General features: G+C 44.9%; 1 protein-coding gene across 20 annotated transcripts in view; it reads left to right on the top strand.

Moving 5' to 3' along the window:
- The window catches only part of Kalrn (kalirin RhoGEF kinase), a 577,550-nt gene that overhangs the window by 113,212 nt on the left and 443,915 nt on the right, over positions 1–20,423 (top strand). For 18 of the 20 annotated variants that reach the window (XM_048794027.1, XM_048794031.1, XM_048794029.1 and 15 more), the window contains exons 2-3: positions 11,026–11,100; positions 16,742–16,856. In XM_048794027.1, the coding sequence (XP_048649984.1) occupies positions 11,026–11,100; positions 16,742–16,856 (190 nt within the window). Of the gene's footprint in view, positions 1–11,021; positions 11,101–16,741; positions 16,857–20,423 lie in introns of those variants that run through there. The other 2 variants (XM_015486720.2, XM_048794042.1) reach the window with 1 other exon arrangement.

Genomic DNA, 20,423 nt, shown 5'->3' with positions numbered 1-20,423 from the left:
GTAGGAGTAGTAAGAAAGCTCACCAAACATCCCAGGTTGAATAGCAGAGGGAAACAATAAATAGCCAGAGTAACCACACAGATGGGTGTAAGCAGCATGGCTTACAGATGCATGGTGGGAAGGTGAGGGTGAAGTTCTTAGTGACATTTTTCTGAGTTCACTTAAATCCACTCACTTATTTATCCACTCATTCATTCACATAATCAGTACTTATTATGAAGCATCTACCCTGAGCAAGGCTTCATGTTGAAGATATCAAGATGAACAGGGGAAAGATAAGGAGCATTACATTTTCTTTGCATTAGCTGTGTGTCTGGTACCTACAAATAGATTTTTCTCCCTTAATCACCAACCACAGTCAGTGAAAAAGGTATTCTTATCTCAAGTAGGAAACAGAGACCCAGAGAGGCTAAGAAAGATGTCCAGTGACATATGGATAATGAGTTCTGGAGTGGGGAGTCAGACTTAGTTCATCCCGAATCCAACACCTGCGCTTGACTCAACACTGTGAGCTGCCTCTTAGAATGTGCCTCTCTTGGGAGAGCTCACCATCCCCTGCAGAAGATGGCTTGTTGAGCAAGTAGTCAAATAGTGTCCACATATGCCCTACTGTGGCTGCTGACTAGGAACACACAAGGAACCCAGGGCCTTGCACATGCTAGGCAAATGCTCTACTGCTAAGCTACCTCCTCAGCCCAAACAACCCCTTTCCTATCCTTTTATGACTCAGGCTCCAGGGAATCTTATTCAAAAAGTTTGCAGACCCTTCTACTGACTAACCCTGGCCAACCCAGGAGGGGTCCTGGGTCAAGTTGTCATCTTTCTGTTACCAGGGTTATTTTTAATTTGAAAGGCTTTCATGAAAGCCAGTCCAGTTTTTCTGTCCCTCAATAATTCCATAATGAGGAAGAACCATCTCTGATAAAGCTTATCCTTAGGGTACAGGTTCTTGCATACAGCCTCATTCACCTCCCGCATGGTCCTCAGCTGTTTTTTTTTTTTTTTTTTTCGTTGTTGTTGTTTTTTAATCCAAGCTAAGGAACTAAAATAATTTCATTGTTTTTTTTCCTCTGCCATTGAGCCCAGTCTTGGGTCCCAGCTGAACCAGGATGATCAGAATGTGGGCCATGAGGGAGGCAGGGCTGGTGATAGGATTTTGTAGTTAGAATCCAAGGAAAATGACAAGGTCTTGTTTTGACTTTCTTTACATCAATGGTTCTCCACAACCAAGGGAGCCATGCATGAATCCCTTTGAAAATCTTATGAAAACTAAATTTATACAGATTCTGTCTCAGAAAAATGGATACATATGACATATGGGCAATGATATCTGTCCAGTCTCCTGAGGTTCCTGGCCCTCCCCCACCACATATGTCATGAAGGCAGGGTTAGGAGGCCTGCCTCAGTTTATGAGGTGCTCCAGTAACATGTACCTTTGTCCCCTGGTGAGCAGAGGGGAGGGTTACCTAGGCTGATATCTCCTAGCTCCTCACTCTTTTCCATAATTCTGGAGAAAAATTCATGATATATTCAAGTCATGACTGGTTTCTTGTTTAGCATTTGACACTGTTATGGTTTTTCCTAAGGAAAAGGCAGGTATCAGATGTCAAACTTTTTCCTGATCATGGCCTCTTGCCAGTTTATCTTAGATTCTGGTTATTCTAGCTCCATGGGGATGCTTTGGTGCTTATCTCTGGCAAACATTAACTCATGTATCTGTTACTCTGAGGAAGGTATAAGTCATGGGGAAAAATCCACTGTGTCTTGTCTGCTCTCCTCTGTTCCTTGAGACCCACCAGGTAGACCTCAGTACTCACCACTACCTTGTCCAATCCAGGACCTTGCTGATGATCCCATAATCCTTTGTATTTTCTTCTGTTACTGCTATTCACTCTTTAGGCATTTGGTTAATTATTATGTATTTGGAATTTTATGAATATCTCTTTTCCATATGTACTTGTATATTGTTTCTTACATAACATTGAAATTACATGTGGGGTATCTGTCCCCCAAACTAAAAGTCCCTTATAATCAGGAGCTCTATGTTGTTTATTTTTGTACCCACAGTGAATAGAACTTTTCTTGGCTCATAGAGATTTTCAACAAATAATTTTTAAAACTAAATTTTTTAAACTATTAAAAATTGCTTAAAACTTTAGGAATTGTTCCATGGCTAACCCATCCACCTCAGATACGGTTAAGCAGTTTATATAGAAACATGTATTGGGGGGATATATATATATTTATATATTTATATCCATCCCCATGGGGTCTCATTTTCATGGGAGTTTCGTATTTGTGTGGGATGGAGTTATGTGCACAGACCTTTCTTTGTTGGTTACTACAATTATTTGAAAATGATATCAAACCAACTTTTTTATTCTCTCCAATAATCTCTCATTGTCTGTGTCATTCAAGTGCTTCTTCTCATTTGTTTATTTCTCTATTAAATCTTAACACCTCTTTCTTCTCTGCCTTCTGCCTTCTCATTTGGTTCACATATCCCAGACAGCCTAGACAGCAGCCACTCTGAGTAGCAACTTTATGCTAGTTCAGGACCAAGGACAGCAACATATATATATATCTTTGAAGGGTGGGAGGGTGCTTTAGTTTGCAAAGACTTGTTCAGTAATATCATCCTTGAGTGTGTCCCTTCTCACCTACAAGCTGTACCAACAGTTCTGTAATACTGGCTATTACTTTGACCCTGATTGTTCATGTCTGGCTGATATGTGCCAGCCTGTGCTTGGTATGTCCCTGTGGCACTGCTTTTTACCCCTGCCCATTGTATTGAGACTGGGGCGGGGATGTACAATTGGGGAATGAGAAATAGTGGAGGTTGGAACAGGGAGAAGCTCAAGGCTGAGGATTGGGACCGCTCTATGGAGTGCCCAAGAGCTTGAGCTGCACAGTCATTGTTGTGGGTTTTACTGCCACACACACCTGAATTGCAGGACATGGGGAAGAGAGAGAGAGAAAAGAGATGTGTTGGAGAGGTGCTGGGCTTTTTCATGTTTAGATGCCTTCCAGAGTTGCCTTCTATAAAGGCAGAACCCAAAGCCCACTCTTTAAATCAGCAATTTCTTCTTTATGACCTGATTAAATTAAATACTATGGATATTCATGCTGGGAGGGAGAGGAACTGCAAGTGAGGATTCCAAGGATCAAAGTTCCACAGTATACACCTTCTGCCTATGAGCTCTTCTGTAACTCTCTCTAAATTATAATAGCAAATATATTGCTAATGTTCAGCTGGTGACCCACACGCATCACCGACAGGCTAATGTTTGAGGGCCCATCCGGGAGCAGTGGTCAATGGAACAAGAAAGACAATAAATCTACCACCAACACCAACATCTGTGAAGTATGAGCACTTTAAATAATCTGGTCAGTTAGAAAACAGTCGTCAGTTTTTTTAAAAAAGTGGTGGTGGGTGGAGAGAAGCAATTCTGAAGTGGCCATTTTATTGTATCTGCACTGCACCCAAGGATGTCAACTTTTCTGGGAAGGAAGGGGAGGGAGAGTGAGTGAGTGAGTGAGCCTGTGTGTATTGCAGTTGAGGTCTCAATTCAAGCTAATATTAAATCTTGTGAAGAATAAACAGAAAGGGTTTGCACATTAGCTGGGCTTAGAGAGGTGTTACCCACATATTTAAAGTGCTAATTATTAGTGATCTGTAATAGAGCTAATTTAGCTATGGCAAGTATTACAAACTTCTGCTCTTCAAAAGTAGCCCATTAGCTAGGACTTCATATCTAATATTGACTTTAGAAAGTTAATATTGAAATTGGCTGCGATTAGAGTTCATGTGGAATCATGAGAGAGGAAGAAAGATGAAGATGGAAGTAGAAATAGGAACAGAGATAGCTCAGGAGGGGAAGAGGCACAGCAATTATTCAAACACCTTTGGGGTTGAAGACACCATTGCACTGTAGATATGAAAGACAGTCTCTGGGTCATTCCTTAAGCACCAGCTATGTGGCAGGCACTGGAGAGACTAGGATAAGCATCCATTTCCTGCCTTCAAAGAGCTTAGAGTCTAGTGAAGGAACCAGTTGTGGCTGTGAACAGTGGCACAACAGCAGAGAACATGCTGTGTGATACCCAGACAAGGCAACACCATCCCAACTCGGGGGGTGGTGAAGCCATTAGGGAAAGCACCTGGGAATGTTTACAGCTCACATCAGTGCAGGGCAGAAAATGTTCCTTGCAAGGAGTGAAGTTCAAATGCATGTTGCAGTTGAGATAAGGTAGACATTGGTCCTCTCTAGTATCCCTCTGGTTATCATCTCAAGTCTCCCAGCTACTGCCTCAGGCAACATGCTTAGAAAAGGTCACTTCTTAGCAACTGCCAAAAGGAGAACCATTGTTGTTGTTTTGTTTTGCTCCCCATTTGCATTGAAATTAGGTTAGCAGAGGTTCCTGAATGTTCTTGACCTAGAAGTCCCTTGGCTAGGGAAGAGAACTTTATCATACCATCTCTTCTGCCTGCCTGCTGTGCAGGGGGAGAGGGGACTCCACTGAGCCTGCCTGACATTTGTGGGTAGCAGTGATCAGGGACTCAGGAGTGGGCCTTGCTGCAGGTTCCCAGGTTGGGAAGAGGCATGTGGGTCTCTGCTGTATGCTGTGTTCTATTGCTGACATAAAGCTGCCCAGTAGCTTTCACTGCCAGATTTATTCCTTCTTCTCAGCATACACTTCCTGCCTTGGCGGTAGTTGTTTTAAGGAGAGCTCCAAGGAACATATTTATAGTTGCCGCAGGAGTTTTCCAACAGTCAGTTTTCTCAATAGCTCATTAGCGTCTGTAAAGAGGTGACAAGAACTTTCACCTCTATTTTTGCAAGTCCATGAACATACGGACATACACAGCTCTTTATCTCTTACTTTTATTCCCTTTTCTTATCATTTTCTACCATTCTTGCCATGTCTCTCTCCTCTTATATCAATTTAGGAAAGAGGGGAATAAAAGATGGAGGATGAGGGGAATAAAGATCTTTACCCACTAATAAGTTCCCTACAAACCCCAGTTACACATATGTCCCAAGAGTTTTGCTCATCTGTTTTCTACACAGAAGGACCCATGCCCTTAAGTCTCTTTCCTTTATGATTCAGTCCTATTTGGGGTCTTCATGGTCTTCTGGCCTGCCTGGCTCCCAGGAGGTAACTCAGACAAATATTCTTTCCTGCCACTCTTGAGATTTAGGGAGAAAATCAAAAGAGACAAAGTTCCAGTGCCCCTGCCCCCACATTCCACCACCAGCTTCAGGAGGAGCCATGAGTCTCAATTTCCCTGTCTCAAACATAGAGCAAAATATGAGCTGGAGACTGGGGTCAGAGGCTACTGGGCCAAGACGGGTTCTGAGCCACATCCTTCCTCTGGTGCCAGCCAGATTCCACCCAGCTCTGGCCCTTGCACAGCCCCAGATCTCTGTGTCCTCAGAATCATGTGCAGACACCTCTTGGCCACTGCTTCCCAGAAGCCAGATCACCTGCAGCCTCCTAGCCTCTTAGTCTGTTTTTCTGTTCAGCTGGTAAACTCCATCTGTGGCACTGTTTATTGGTCCCCTCCTCTCTACTTTGGCATGTGCTGCTTCCCTTCACCTCTTGGCTCTTTCCTTGTTCAAGAGTTCATTCAAAGATACCTCCTCAGGGGAGCCTGCCTTGACAAATCACCTCCACCTCATCACACTCACCATCTTCTTGGTACTGGTGTGTGCTCAGTTTCAGTTCAATATTTTTGAGCTGCTTTTGTGTGACAGGCACTGTGATAGGTATGGGGGTATAACAATGAGTGTGACAGGGTCCTCACCCCCAAAGCTTCAGGATCAGTTAATGGAGAGTGCAATGGAAAATGTAAATGCCATTCAGGAGTGATAAGATATGGCTAGGAACAGCTCAAGTTGATGGGGAAGTCAGGGAAACTTCACAGGGAAAATGGATTAGAGATTTAGGAGGTAGAATCAACAGAACCATATGAGTGAATTGGTAAATGTGCTGAAGGAGGAAGGAGGCATCCTACATGCATCTCAGGTTTCTGTTTTGGCACCTTGGTGGATAACAGCACCAATTATCAAGTTACTGTGGAATCAGAATTGCCAGGTTGGGGACAAGGTGAGGTCTTTATCAGAATCTCAGAATCTTTTTTTTTCTTCGTCTTTAAAGAGAGAGAGAGAGAGAATTTTTTTTAATATTTATTTTTCAGTTTTCGGTGGACACAACATCTTTATTTTATTTTTATTTGGTACTGAGGATCGAACCCAGCACCCCAAGCATGCCAGGCGAGCGTGTTACAGCTTGAGCCACATCCCCAGCCCAAGAATCTCAGAATCTTACTTCATCTTTTATTTAAAGTCTGGTAGCTTCCTGGTATCAGGGGGAAATAGGAACTGGAAACTCCTAGAGGGCAGAAATTGGGTTTCCTACTCCGAGGGAGTGAATTTCATGAGATGAACACTGTGTGCTCATTAGATATAGAGCTCTTTGGATGAGGCTCTCCTCCTTTTTCTGGTTCTTATTCAGTATTGCTCAATTTTGGAGAGTCTGCACCTGTAGATGGAGGAGAAGATGAGCTAAAGAGGCAAAAACTGGCTTCTCTGTCCTCCAGGGCCATCTAGAGATGGCATTTTGTTCTCTTAATCATGATCAATGATGATTTTATAGTACTGAGAGTAGTTAGAGAAGGCAGAGCTTGAAGGGTATAAAGGAAGATTTGTTGTAAAATTAAAATATCTGCTGATGAAGTAGTGGCTTAAGGTGCCAGATCCTGAGCAACTTGGACAGACAATTTATGAACACTCTGGCTCACAAAAAACCCAGAGTGGTCTACTCTCAGTGCCCTGGAGCAGGTAAGTATCCATCTCCTAGATAGCCTTTCTATTCCAGTGCTGAATGTCAAGGATGTATTACAGGGCAAATACTGAATCTCTGGAATAGCCCTGGACAGTGGTGAGGGGTCTTCTGTAGCAGGGCAGAAGGGTTCTGAGCAGCATTAGATCTGATTTTAAAGGCCCTGTTTATACCAGGTTCCCCCCTACCCTCCCACCCCCTGCTTCTAAGATTACTCTCTGGAACAGAAAAGCATACTTTAGTACTCCAGTATTTCCTCAAATGTAATGTGCACTTTGATTCACCAGGGTCCTTGTTAAGATGCAGGTTCTGATTCAGTAGGCCTAGGTTGGAACCTGAGATTCTGCATTTTTTAACAAGGTCCTGGGTGTAGGTGGTGCTTATTACTTTGAGTAGCAAGCCTTTAGAACTTGCCTTTAGGAAGCCTTTCCTTTCAAAGTGGCACTGACTCACTGTTGTGCTGCAGTGCAGAGTTCTAAGAGCTCATTTGACCAACCTCTGTTTGGGTCCAGTTTTGACATCTTTTTGTTCTCAGGGTCTCATCAATTCTTCTTGAGCAATTATGTGCTAGGCCTTATCTTAGGCTTTAGTGATACTAAGACAAAATAAGAAAGGAAACCTCTTCCCAGGGGAAATCAAAGCAGAGATAGATAGACAGGCAAATAGGACAACAAACGGTTATCAGAGGCAGAATGTCACCTTGGAGGAGACCCATGCTGGAGGATCCTGGGGAGGTGGCAGTGGTAATGAATGCAAGGGGGCTCGCACACTGGATGCTCTAGGGATAGAGTGGGGAAAAAAAGAGGCAGAAACCTGAGTATTGGGAAATTTGTCATCTTGTTGGTGAAACAGAGCTCAGGTCCATTTGAAACAAGATTCAAAAACTTACACAGTCATTTCTAAATGACAAATGAAGGGGGTGTGACTGACAACTGAAAGGAAATAAAGAGCAACCTATGACTACCCTGGCAGCTTACACCTCCAAATCCCCACTCGGTAGTTTTTCTTTTCTTGTTGAAGTTAGGATGGCTCTCCGAGGGAGGCTAGCATGCAGTACAAGCCACTCTGCCACCCTGGGGGATTCACTGGGTTTTCCAGACCCACAAAACCACAGACAGGGCCCTTGCCACAAGGGCCAGTTCTGCCATTCCTACTTAGGACCACACATGGAGGCTGGGAGCCAGAATGAGGATGATTGGCACTTTCTAGCATGGGGAATAGTGACAAGGAAAATGTGAGGAAGAATAGGCAGCAGCAGCACAACTTGAGCATAACACATTTGGGGCAAGAGGAGCCGAAATGGGTCTTGGAGGAGACCCATGCTGGAGGATCCTGAGGAAGTGGCAGTGGTAATTTTTACTTCACTAATAGATGCAGAGCATTTCAACTTTGCTAATTAACAGAACAGCAGGCTTGTAATTCTGACAGCAGCAGGACATGAATGGGGTGGGATTGGCACTGAATGCCAGCGAAGCATGCCTTTGTCCTTAAGAGGAAGCACAACGCCCATGACGGGTGAGGTCCATGAGGATAGCCACAGGTTTGTATTGTTTTCCCTGATGGCAACTCCAAGAGTTAGCAAGGGACCTACTATTTCAACTGGCTTTTCTTTTAAAGGAGGAAGCTATTGTGCCATGGATCTAGTGCTTTTGGCCTAACAGTCCTATCAAATACACCTTGTTTCAGAAATCACATTTGCAGTGGCCGCCTCACAAGTGTTCCATCACTCGTCTCCCACGCTGGCCACTTGTACTCCCTGAAAAATGGGATGGCCTTCCCTGAGCATCCCAATCTCAAAACTGATTCCAGGAAAAGAATGGATTTGGAAAGCCAGGGAACAGTTGTTTTATCTTCCCACAGCACACTGAGTCTCATTAAGGAATTTGATCCCAATATTTTCTTTCAAAGCAGATTAATTTGATAATCTGTAGCTCTAAAAGGCCAATAAGTATAAAGAAAAGATTTAGAAAGTCTTAGCATGTTAGGGCTGAGTGGTACCCTGGAGATCATTGACTCAGATCACAAGTGTTTAGTGTGACAGTTGATGCCACTGACCTTGTGTACGTCACTTGAGTAAGGGTTAACTTTCATTCAGTCATTTATTCTTCCATTAAATATTTATTGAACATTTACTATGACTCTATTGAGATATTACCTGATGGTAAAAACACGTTGCTATTTTACTGGTCCTGTTTGAGTTAGCATTCAATGAACTTACCCTTTATTATGTATTCTAACAGCCCGTTTCACAAGGGCCCTGGGGGATTGATACATAGGATCTTCAGCCAGTGCAAATAGGTTTTATATGCAAGGTCACCAATTTCTGAGCTGCTGGGCTAATTAGTTGAGCTCTACTTGGCTCTACCTAATACATGTATTATTGAAAAAAGTTATTTGTAATTCAATTTTGGGCAAATGAAAACTATTTAAATCACTAAGGGAAATTTTATTTAAAGAGACCTTGGGAAAAATCCTTTCATAATGTAAAAAATCTTGTTGTTGGAAATGACTGTTACCTAGTTATGCATTTTGTAAATCTAGACACTTTGGGTTTTCTTATGGTAGGCACACAACCAGGCAGATAGCCCGGTCTGAACTGTGTGGGGAGGACTCTGTCCTGGGAATGTTTGAATAGCTCAACCAAAACACTGACATTATGCAGAACCCATGACCACACATGGACAAGCTGCACAGTGGCCCTTAGGTCATGGATCCTGGATAGAGAAGGAAGAGGTGGGGCATGAGGACTGAGGTATGAGGATGAGAGTGGCAACTTAATCCAGGGTTGTTGCCAAAATTCTCAGGTGGGTTTCTTGGAAGAGTCAATGCTTAGAAACTGAGGGGTTGGTCTGTGACTCTCCTCTGTAGATTGTCAGATTTGGACCCCAAGGGAGATGCCCAGCAGTCAGAGGTCCTAGAGTAGGGGATCTGTGGCCTCTGTGTCTATCATACAGAGCTGACGTAAAACCAACCGCTTGTCTCCTGGGGTCCACCTGTGTCGTGTTCCGACTGGTGATACACAACAGATTCCAATCACAGCTCCAGCTGTTCTCTGTGAGAATCTTGTGGGGTACTTGGGTTCCGTAGGGGTTCAGTGGGCCAGCCTAGGTTTTGTATGTGTATGGAAGCTGGGTCCTTTCTTCCCACACATTTCAACCATGCCAGATTGTTCTTTGCCTCCTGAGGCCACTGTTTCTCCAGCAAATCATTATTTTCCATTTGTTTTGAAACCCCAGGTCTCTGCATCCAGCCCGCTAACAGGAGCTCAGCTAGACCCTAGAAAGGACTTTCAACCAGGAAGTGTGACCTAAAGAATGAGCTAAAGAGTGGGCATTTCGTTTCCAGGAGATTTTTGTCTCATCATCTCCTATTTTGGACTGAACCCTTTGTGGGTGGGAAGGGGGGTGGAGGAGGAGGGATACAGAAGGGTCATTGTCATCAACTTTGCTTCTAGCTATAGGATTTTTGTGATTTATTTTTCCCATTTGTAAAATGAAACTAATGGTCATTGTGCCACTTAGAGTAAAAGCATAAGTAATTATTCAGGGCATTGTAATCTATCTTGATATCAGTAAACTAATCCAGCAGATATTTACTAAGCACTTACTGTGAACCAGGCACTGTGCTAGGCTCTAGAGGTATACAAATAGCTTTTTTGTTGTTTTTTGAGTTTTGTTTTCTGTGCTGGGGATTGAAACCATGGGTGCTGTATATCCCCAGCCCTTTTTATTTTGAGATGGGGTCTTACTAAGTTGCTTGGGCCCTTTGATAAGTTGCTGAGGCTAGTGATCTTGAACTTGTGCTCTTCTTGCCTCAGCCTCCAGAGTCCCTGGGATGACAAGCATGCACTACCACACCCAAATCAAAATGCTTTTCCATTTTCAAGGTTTGCAACAGCAGCAAGGCTTCCAGGGCTGATCCCAGGGCATGGGGCTTTTTCAGTGGGGTGGGAGGTGACTTGGACTGTAGCCCTTTTTGAGAAGGACCAGGAGGGTTCGTCCCTGGTTACCCTGAGACCTGGCATCACAGGGAAGTATCCTCTCTGTTGTGGGCCCTTGCCTGCATTGGCCTGGGCTGCAGGGCTTTCTGGTAGATAATGGAATGGGAGGCTGAGGGTGGGATCCAGGGGCTCAACCGGCTGGCCTTTCACCCTGCTCTCCCGTTTTTGTCGTCCTACAGGGTCTTTTCGGAATGATGGTTTGAAAGCTTCTGATGTCCTTCCCATCCTAAAGGAAAAAGTGGCCTTCGTGTCTGGTGAGTATTTGTCAACTTTAATTCATAATGGACCTGGAGAAGTTCTGCAGGTACACGTGTTCAGACACTCACTTCTCTGTGTAGTAGTAAGAGAGAAGACGGGAGTGGCCTGCCTAGAGCAGTGGCTTCTTCCCTTCGAGAGAGGCAGATAAAGCAGGATCCTGGATCCAGCTGGAGGTTATGGGGGGACCACACACAGGCCCACACTCACCCTCATGCCCCTTCCTGCCTCACCCTGCCTGGCCTGGCCAGAGCTGTCCAGGATCTCTGAGAGAAGCTGCAGATGGAAGAGGCTTTGCTCATATTCATTTCTGAGTGGAACATGTTGAGGAGATTTAAAAAAAAAAAATCAGGTGTAGTGGCATACACCTGTAATCCTGGCTATTTAGGAGGCTGAGGTCAGCCTCAGCAACTTGATGAGGTCCTAAGTGATTTAGTAAGACCCTGTCTTCAAAGTAAAAATAAAATGGAAAGGGCTGGGGATATAGCTCAGTGGTAGAGCACCCCTGGATTTAATCCCTAGTGCCGATAAACAAACAAACAAACAAACAAATAAATAAATAAATAAATAAATAAATAAATAAATAAGAAAAACTTTTTTGGCTTCTCCTTATCCTTCTTGGCAAAGGGAATTCTTGTGTGTCTGTATTTAGGTGTTTTGTTCTGACTTCCAAATATTGATTCCTGACTTTTCTCCCCCACCCATCTTGTGCACCCGACCTCTTAACATATAATTCAGGGTACAGCAATCTTTAGCCTATAGGCTAGCCACAGATTTTTGTAAATTAAGTTTTATTGGAACCCAGCCACATGACATTTGTTTAGGTAGTATGTGTGTATTCCATTGGTGCTGTAACAGATTGCCACACACTTGGCAGTTCCACTTTAGGCCAGCTGGATCAGAACCTCTGGCAGGGTCTGAGGTCTGGACTGGGCTGATGGCAGTGTGAGCAGATAGGGATCTCATTTTGAGAAACACACCCAAGTGTTATGACTTGTGGGCTGAGCCTTTATTTCTGGGTTATTTTTGTTGTCTACATGGAGCGGCCCTGGAGTCACAGTACATTCCCCCTGGCACAGAGGTTCAGTTCGCAGGCATTGCTGGCCTGGCTGCTGGGCACAGCCAAATGGAAAGGGATGAGGAGGGGAAGTGAGGAAGGGGACAACAAGCACCAGTCGCCCTTATGTCATCAGGAAGGCAAGAGACCAACGAGTCAGAATTTAGGCGTGGGAGGAGAAGCAGGCATGCAACAGGATTGCAGAATCCTTTGTAGGACACTAACGCATTCTATATTCCTAGAAAGAAGTATTATGATGTTATTTTTTATGCCATTTTGCTGTTAGGATGACACTGACCAGGAAGCTGCATTTCCTATCAGTGTTAGTGTTGCATATCTTCTTAGGAAGTGAGTCCCTGTCACCAAACATGGGAGGCATGGGCTGAACAACCCCTTGGGTGGATCCTGAGCATGATTTCAGTGTGTGTGAGGCATAAATGAGACAACCCTACCGTGAACTTGGATTCAGAGTGCTTGCTGAGCATGTAGGAATACTGTGTGGAAGTCCTGGAGGCCCCTGGGCAATGCCAAGCCCCTCATGCCTGCTGCTCCCTGCAGCCTGGGCTCAGGGGACAGGACCCACAACTCACCTTTTCCTGTTTTATGGTCCTTAGTTAACCCGAGATCCTTCCTTCCCCCGGGGGTATCCTGCTGATCCTCCCTTTTCTCTCATGGGAGGTCTTCCTTCCTGGCAGTGCCTTCCTCACACCTTCTTCTGGTTTGAACTTCTTTTCTTCTCAAGTCCGATCCTCCTACAGGAAGCCTTCCTGGATTTAATGCATGGCCTCTGATGCCATCCTGTTCTGCATATGAAGTTTGGGGCATATAAAGGCAGACATGGTACACTCTGACAAGGTGACCCTTGTTTGATTGTTCATGGCTCATTTTCTCCATGTGCTTTCAGTCAGGGCCCTGAGGCAGGGCCAGGAAAGGAAGATCCAGAAAAACCTTCCCAGGTAGTAGAGAATTGACTTCATGGATCTCACTGAAGCAGCATGCCAGGAATGTAGTCAGGGATGAGGCAGGTAGAAACGGCCCAGAGCTGGAGGAAGGAGCTGGGGGTGCATAGCGCCTTTCCACGTGAGCCCAGCAGCCTTGCTCAGCCATGCCTGTGTGCCAGAAGCTTTGGGGCTTAGGGAACATTGCCCTTCTGTGCCTGGGACGGGTTCTGAAGGTGTCAGGCAGTTAATGACTGGCTACGTCTAAAACATGAACAAAAATAACAACAACAAAAACCTATGCACCCTGAGGTTTCAGGAGACAAAACACAAAAATAAAATAAATAAACCCCAAATTAAACGATGCAGTATAACCATTGTGTTTCTTTACGAAAAGGAAAGAACAAGGCAAGGAAGGTGGTGGGTAGAGAAACCACTGGTCGTGCTCACCCTCCCCTGCAAGCATCCCAGCTTTGGCCAGATGAAAGCAAAGTAGCTGCCATGGCAACAAACATCTGGAGTCAGTCAGGGCAGCCCAGCCTCTTTGGCACGTGGGTGTGTGTGGGTCAGGGCTGTGGCTGTCCCTCAGTGAGCCTCTGTTGTTCCTACCCTGCCATGTGGGCCCCTTGTTCACAGCCTATGGGCTCCCTGGCCTCCCTGGCTTCCCTTCTGCTACTTTATGTCTCCCACTCACCACATCCATTGTCCCTTTCACCTTACCTTCTTTCTAGTGCAGGGCCCACCCTACCCTGGGATCTTTGTGCACATAGATACCCTCCTTTGGCTACCTCCCAGGGTTCCTTTCTGCTTCCTCATCTCCCACCAACATGATTTTCCATAGTTCCCAGGGAAACTCCATGCCACTGAGCATTATCTTTTGTATCTGGACCCAAGTGTCTCAAAGCGTTTCCATAGAACAGTCCCACACAATCATCCTCCAAAAAAAAACCAAAAAAACAAAAAAACCAGAAAGAGGTTCTTGTCTTAAATAAAATTGGGAAATGCTGCATGTTAAAGCATAAGCATCACTTATCTCTGTTTTTCCTCTCTCCTTGAATAATGCATCCTGCCTCAGAAAAAAGAACAGCTCCACCCACTGGGGGCTGGACCCCTCCCCTCTTACCCACTCTGAAGCCTTGAATGTATCCATTGCCCACCTCCCTTCCGGCATAATGATTCTCTTCCTCTGTGCTCGCTCATTTCTTCCTACAGTCTTGCAAGATCTTTTCTGTTCTGGAAACTATAGGACTCGATCCCGCTGCCTCATCTTGACTCATTATCCATACTTCTGAAAGGTGGTGATTACATTTTCCCAGGCTTCCTTTCCTCACTCCCCCTCCCCTGTCATCCAGAACCTTTCCCAGCCCTGAGTTCTGAAACTCCTATCTCTAAGGTTAGTGTAACATAAGCTTTACAGGAACAGAATCAACCAGCCCTTGAAACCACCTCGTCACCCTCTGCCAGTCAGAGCCTTGGCTCTCGAAACCACCTCATCACCCTCTGCCAGTCAGAGCTTTGACTCCCCATGTTCCCATGTCTCTATTTATAAGGTGTCCATAGAAGGAAACCAATAGCTGAAGCAAAAACCCACCCAAGAGTAAAAAAGCTTAGAGTGATAAAGGGAAGGCTAAGGGGGGTCAGATGCCCTCCCAGCTTTTAGGAACCCTTCCAATTAATCATTTTGCTTCCTTTTCTTTGTGTGAATGATAGTTGGGAGATAGGGACCATCCCCAAAGCAGATGAGATGAAGTTGTTCATCATTACAAAGAACCAGGGCTGGTAGTATAGAAGGCCTTGGAGCAGGGGGCCTGGAGCTCAACTCTGAGGTACACCTGTATGGATCCACTCTGCTGGAGAGGTGGGCATGGTCATGCTAAGTGACTTTGACTTTGTTTGACCCTTTGCCCCCTGCAGCCTCTAATTTCCTCTTCAGAGCATCCTGGGTTATTTGCCAGTGTTATGGGTTGAATCCTGAATGTCTCCCCAAGCTCGTATGTTGAAGCCTTGGTCCCCAGTGCAGCAGTGTCCAGAGGTGGGGCTTTCAGAAGTGATTGGATCATAAGGGCCAGACCATCATCAGTGGAACAATCCATTGGATGGATTAATAACTGGAATGGACTATTTTGAGATAGTGGGTTCTATAGGCAGGTGGGACATGACTAGAAGAAGTAGATCACTTGAGAACATGTCCTGGGGACTGTATCTTGTCCCTAGCTCCTTCTATGCCCTGCTTGTTGGCTGCTGTGAACTGAGTAGCTTTCTCCCACCTTTCTGCCATAATGTTCTGTCTCACCTCAGGCCCAGAGCAGTGGAGTCAGCCAACCATGGACTAAAACCTCTGAAACTATCAATCATCCCAAAATAAACTTCCTCCTCTAAATTGTGTTGGGTATTTTGGTCACAGAGACTAAGAGCTGACTAATACACCATGCCTCCCTCCATTTGTGTTCCTGTGATCAGAGGAAAATGTTACTCCTGAGCTCACACCTAGAAGGGGCCTGGGCAGCTCTGCTTTCCTTGTAAGAGGTCCTTCTTCAGAGGCCTGAGCGTCAGGTTTCTTTCTAGCACTGATGTAGCATGTAAACCCCTCTCCCAGCTTCCATTAGTTCACTCTGGATCCCCACTCTGGGGATGTCAGCGGTTGTCTGAGATTTGGGTTGAGGGGGTATCTCTGATCAGGATGCAGAAGTGTCCTTTGTGTCATAGCCAGTGCCTCAAAGGAACATAGTCATCGTACTTCAGTTTCACCCATATGACCCTCCTGAGAAACTTGGTTTGGGTTCCTAATCATGACATCCATTAATGAATAAAATTTTAAATCATACAATAAATAGTGAATAAAAAGTTTGAAAATATAGGAAAGAAAAAACAACCATCTAGAACTCTGTCCTAATGACTACAGTGATCATCATTTTTGTATACTTCTTCTAGCATTTCCCCCCCTTCATTTGATGTTTATAAAGCATTTGTAATCCGAGTTTGTACATATTGCACTGATTAAGACCTTGAGCATCTTTATTTCTGATAAGATTCATGTACTTCTCCAGCAGGAGTGACAGGTGGCACCTCAGGCAGGCAGGTGAGCAGAGGTGGCTTCTGAGTTGCGTAGAAAACTTTTAATGTCTTTTCTATGAGTCTGAAAATCTCTCTGCGGTGCTATCCTGGATGGGTGCTTTCAATGGCCTCCTCATCATGGTCTCAGTGCATTGAGAGCACTCCTGCTTCATAGAGGTCTGCAAAGAGAAGTGAAGGGAAGTGAAATTTCCAAAGAACAAAGCACTTTTACCCAGCTTGTTTTCTCAATAAGAACCATCATCATGCCCTTCTTATCTCAGAAATACAGAGAGCTTTACCTTCAAGCTGCTTCCTCATCAGTCCTTGCAACAACCCACAATGTGCCCACTATTATTTTCATCTGCTTTTTTACAGATGAGGCAGCAGAGATGTCAAAAGACTTGACCAAAGTCACACACATTACCTGCATTCAGACACTCTTGTCTTAAACTGTGACTGATTTATCTGGGCCCCACCTTGCTGCCTGTGCCAGCATTCAGACATTGTTTTTTTTTTTTTTTTTTTTTTTTCCCCTTTGTGGCTGACTTTCCTGGTTGCTTTTCTTAAATTGCCTCCTCTTTCTCCCTGCAGGGGGCCGTGATAAGCGAGGTGGACCCATCCTGACCTTCCCTGCTCGCAGCAATCATGACAGAATAAGGCAGGAAGACCTTCGGAAACTTGTGACGTATTTGGCCAGTGTGCCAAGGTAAGGTGAAGGGCAGTGGCCTGCAGGGGCGCGGGGAGCTGGGCTGATGCCAGGAAGTTGGAAGGAGCCCCTGTTCCTTGCCAGGGCCCTGGGATACATTGGATTCTAACTTTTCCTGGAACATCATTGCCCATTGTTCACCTCATTCCCATCTTTCCCATTGTTTCTGCTGGGATTCATGTGAATGAAATGGGAGCTGGCAGTGGGAACTGTGGGCAGTTTTGAGGGTCCCAGGCTAAGAGGATTGGTCCATGTGCCTGCAACCCCAGACACTCTGGCCTGGGGCAGGGGGGTGGGAAGCTGCTGTTTACTTTTGCGCAAAGTCCCTTTGGAACTTTCGTTGATTCCACTCTGGTTTGCATAATGGATTATTTTTAGAATCTCTGGCTTGTGAATATTTTTGTGGTGCTTGGAGTTTGGGGTAAGTAATGGTGCTGATGTCACTCAGCTAGAGGTGGTTCTTGGCTCAATGTAGGTTCTGCATTTTCAGTTTCTGTTGTTATTTCTCTCTTTTTCTTTTTTATTTCCTGCATTTTAATGGGGGTAATATTGCTCCCCAGCTGGGTAAAAATTAGTTCCTGGGGGCAGTAAATGAATCTTAATCTTGTCTGCCTGAAGCATAGATATACATACAGTACAGATATACAGTACATGTGTGATACAATGATTTCACTGGGTGGAGAACCTAAGGGGAGCAAAAGTCTAAAAGGCTCCTTCAGGGCAGAAGGTAATAAGGAAAGGAAGACTGAGAAAACACATTCTGGCTGCCGCAGTCTGGCTGGACACAAAATCACGAGCCACCACACAGCTTGTAGATTCAAACAGCAACTCTTTATTCCCGAACTCACCCCAGCCGTCTACAATCACGTTCTGGGGAAATCCACGTTCTCTGCCCAAATCCACATCCACTGGGCTTCTGTCTCCCAAAAAATACTATCTGAATCCTGTGAGACCTCAAGGGGAACTCAGGCAGCAGGATACGCCCTATTCCCAGCAGGAATAATCTTAAACCTGGAACCACCCTAAACCCGGATAGTCCTAAACCGGGATGCCCTAAACTCGGATCATCCTAAACCAGGAATACCCTAAACCCGGAACACCCTAAACCCGGATCCGCCTTGGTCCTTGAGCAAGGTCACCTACATGCAATGTCACTGCAAAATGTCCTGTTTCCACGAGTCCTTCCACTAAGCAACATGGGGTACGCTGGCAAGGAAATTGTCATACCTACTTGGCTAATGGCTCCCAGCATCTGGCCACAGAGGTGGGTGGCAACAGATATGCCAAGAACATGGTTTATGTCTTTAAAAAGGGAGGGAAGAGGCCTTTGACTACTTACAGAATGTGAGAGCCAGAAGGGCCCACAGGAGCAATCTGGGCAAATATGTATGCTTTTCTGTTTAGGGAACAGGCTGACTTGAGACTCATGGAAACAGAATCTGGAACAGAATTGTTCTAAGGACTGTGAAATTAGGTAGGAAAGCTGAAGATCTTAGAGGGTCAGATAACATTTGCCACTCTTCTGCCTAGCCATGGCTTTGGGAGAGAAGGGGAAATATGAAATTAACAGGTAGATTAGGTGAGCTGCTCACAGGGGTCCATGGCAGAGCTTGTCTGGAACTCAAGCCTCCTGAGGCCAGTCCTTGTCCTCCATTGTTGCCTTGGCCAGCAAGGGCTCTGCTCTCTGTCTCTTAGTGGGGCCAAGCCTGTTAGGTGTTTGTTGTGGCAAATAAGAGGTGGTGCTTTGGGCTTTCAGAACCTTCATCTTATTTTTGTGCATTTTATAGGAGAATGAGTAAATTATGCAGACAAGCTATATATTCAGCTCTGCCTTTGTGAAGAGACTGTTTGTGAAGAGAACGTAGTTTTTGAATGTGCTGATTAAGTTCTTGAAGCAGGTGTCAAGTGAGGCAAGTACTACATTTTAGAGAGCCACAGGGTCTGAGAAAAACAAAGGGATTGGTGGAGGGTTATGGGCAGGTGGTAAAGGGGATTTTAAGAGCAGTCATCAAATGCTGGAAGGATGTTGAATGGAATGGTGAGCCCTGAAAAGCTCCAAACAGAAGGCTGTGAACAAACAGATGCCAAAAGGTGTCTGTTTTTTTCTTTATGATATCTACTGGGAACCAGAAAAAATATATATATATAAAGGGTCTTAAACTCCAGAGAAAGGGATTTGGTTATTTTCGAAGATGAACTTCTAAGATGAGTACATGAGGCAATGAACTAAGAATATAATAGAAAATAGAAGATTTTTTTGTAGGTCTTTATAGAGAAGAAATATTCCTATCTGTCTCAAAGGTAAGGAGATGGACTAAATAACCCATGATTGATCTATGTAATTTTGCAATTTAGCCATCTGGGCGCTAAGCAGTTTTTAAAAGCATGTTTCCCAGGTATGCTACTAACAGTCATGGAACCAGGCACTTTCTAAAGCAATTTACAAGAGTTTCGTGGGGACCTAGAATGGACTCTTTTAGAATCAGAAGAAATTGGAATCCCAGGAAATGTGAAGCATACATTTTTCTGCCTTGCATGTTCATTGCATACCTGCAGCTAAGACAGGCTCATCTTTTGTTTAGAATAAAAGAAGAAAGAGTTGGAAGAATACGTTCCTTCATTGTGAGTTATTAAGCAAAGATTAGGACCAAAATGAATTGGAAGCAATTTAAAAGGAAAAGATTTCTGCTGAGGTGAAGGGGAATGAAACCCAAGAGGGGCTGAGAGGAAGGTCATGAAAACAAAGGAGAAACAGTACATCATCACTGTTTTAGTTGGCTTTCTCACTGCTTTGACCCAACCAGTACAACTGTAGAAAGGAGGAAAAGTTTTTTAGAGGGTCACAGTTTCAGAGGTCTTAGTCCACAGAAGGTTGGCTCCATTCCATGGGGCTTGAGGTAAGGCTGAACATCATGGCGGAAGAGTGTGGCAGAGGGAAGCAGCTCACATGGTGATCAGAAAGCAGAGAGAGAGACTCCACTTGCCGGATACAAATATATATGCAAACCCACACCCCAATTCCCACCCCCTCCAGCTACACTCTACCACTTCAGTTACCACTCAGTTAATCCCTATCACGGGACTAAATCACTGATTGGGTTAAGACTCTTACAACCCAATCATTTCTCCTCTGAACCTTCTTGCATTGTCTCACACATGAGCTTTTGGGAGACATCTCAACATCCAAACCATAACAATAACTGAAGGGGCATTCTGCACGCAGGCTCTCTGCTTCTCAGACAGGCTTCTTCCCTGGCATTGGCAGGGGAAGCCAGAATGCTGTTTCACTGGGTGTGGTAGTGCACATCTGTAATCCCAGATACTTTGGAGGCTGAGTTCAAGGCCAGCCTGTGCACTTTAGTGAGACCCTGTCTCAAAATAAGTTTAAAAGGTCTAGGAATATAGTTCAGTTGAACCTGAGTTCAATTCCCAGTCTGGAAAAGAAAGAGAGAGAGAAAACAGGGGAGTGAGGAAAGAGGGGGTGGGGGGAGGGGGGGGAGAGAGAGAGAGAGAGAGAGAGAGAGAGAGAAGAGAGAGAGAGAGAGAGGAGAGAGAGGAGGAGGGAGG

This window comes from Marmota marmota, unplaced genomic scaffold (genome assembly GCF_001458135.2).
Source record: "Marmota marmota marmota unplaced genomic scaffold, marMar, whole genome shotgun sequence".
NCBI classification, from domain to species: Eukaryota; Metazoa; Chordata; class Mammalia; order Rodentia; family Sciuridae; genus Marmota; species Marmota marmota.
This window is presented reverse-complemented; position numbering and strand designations above follow the sequence as displayed.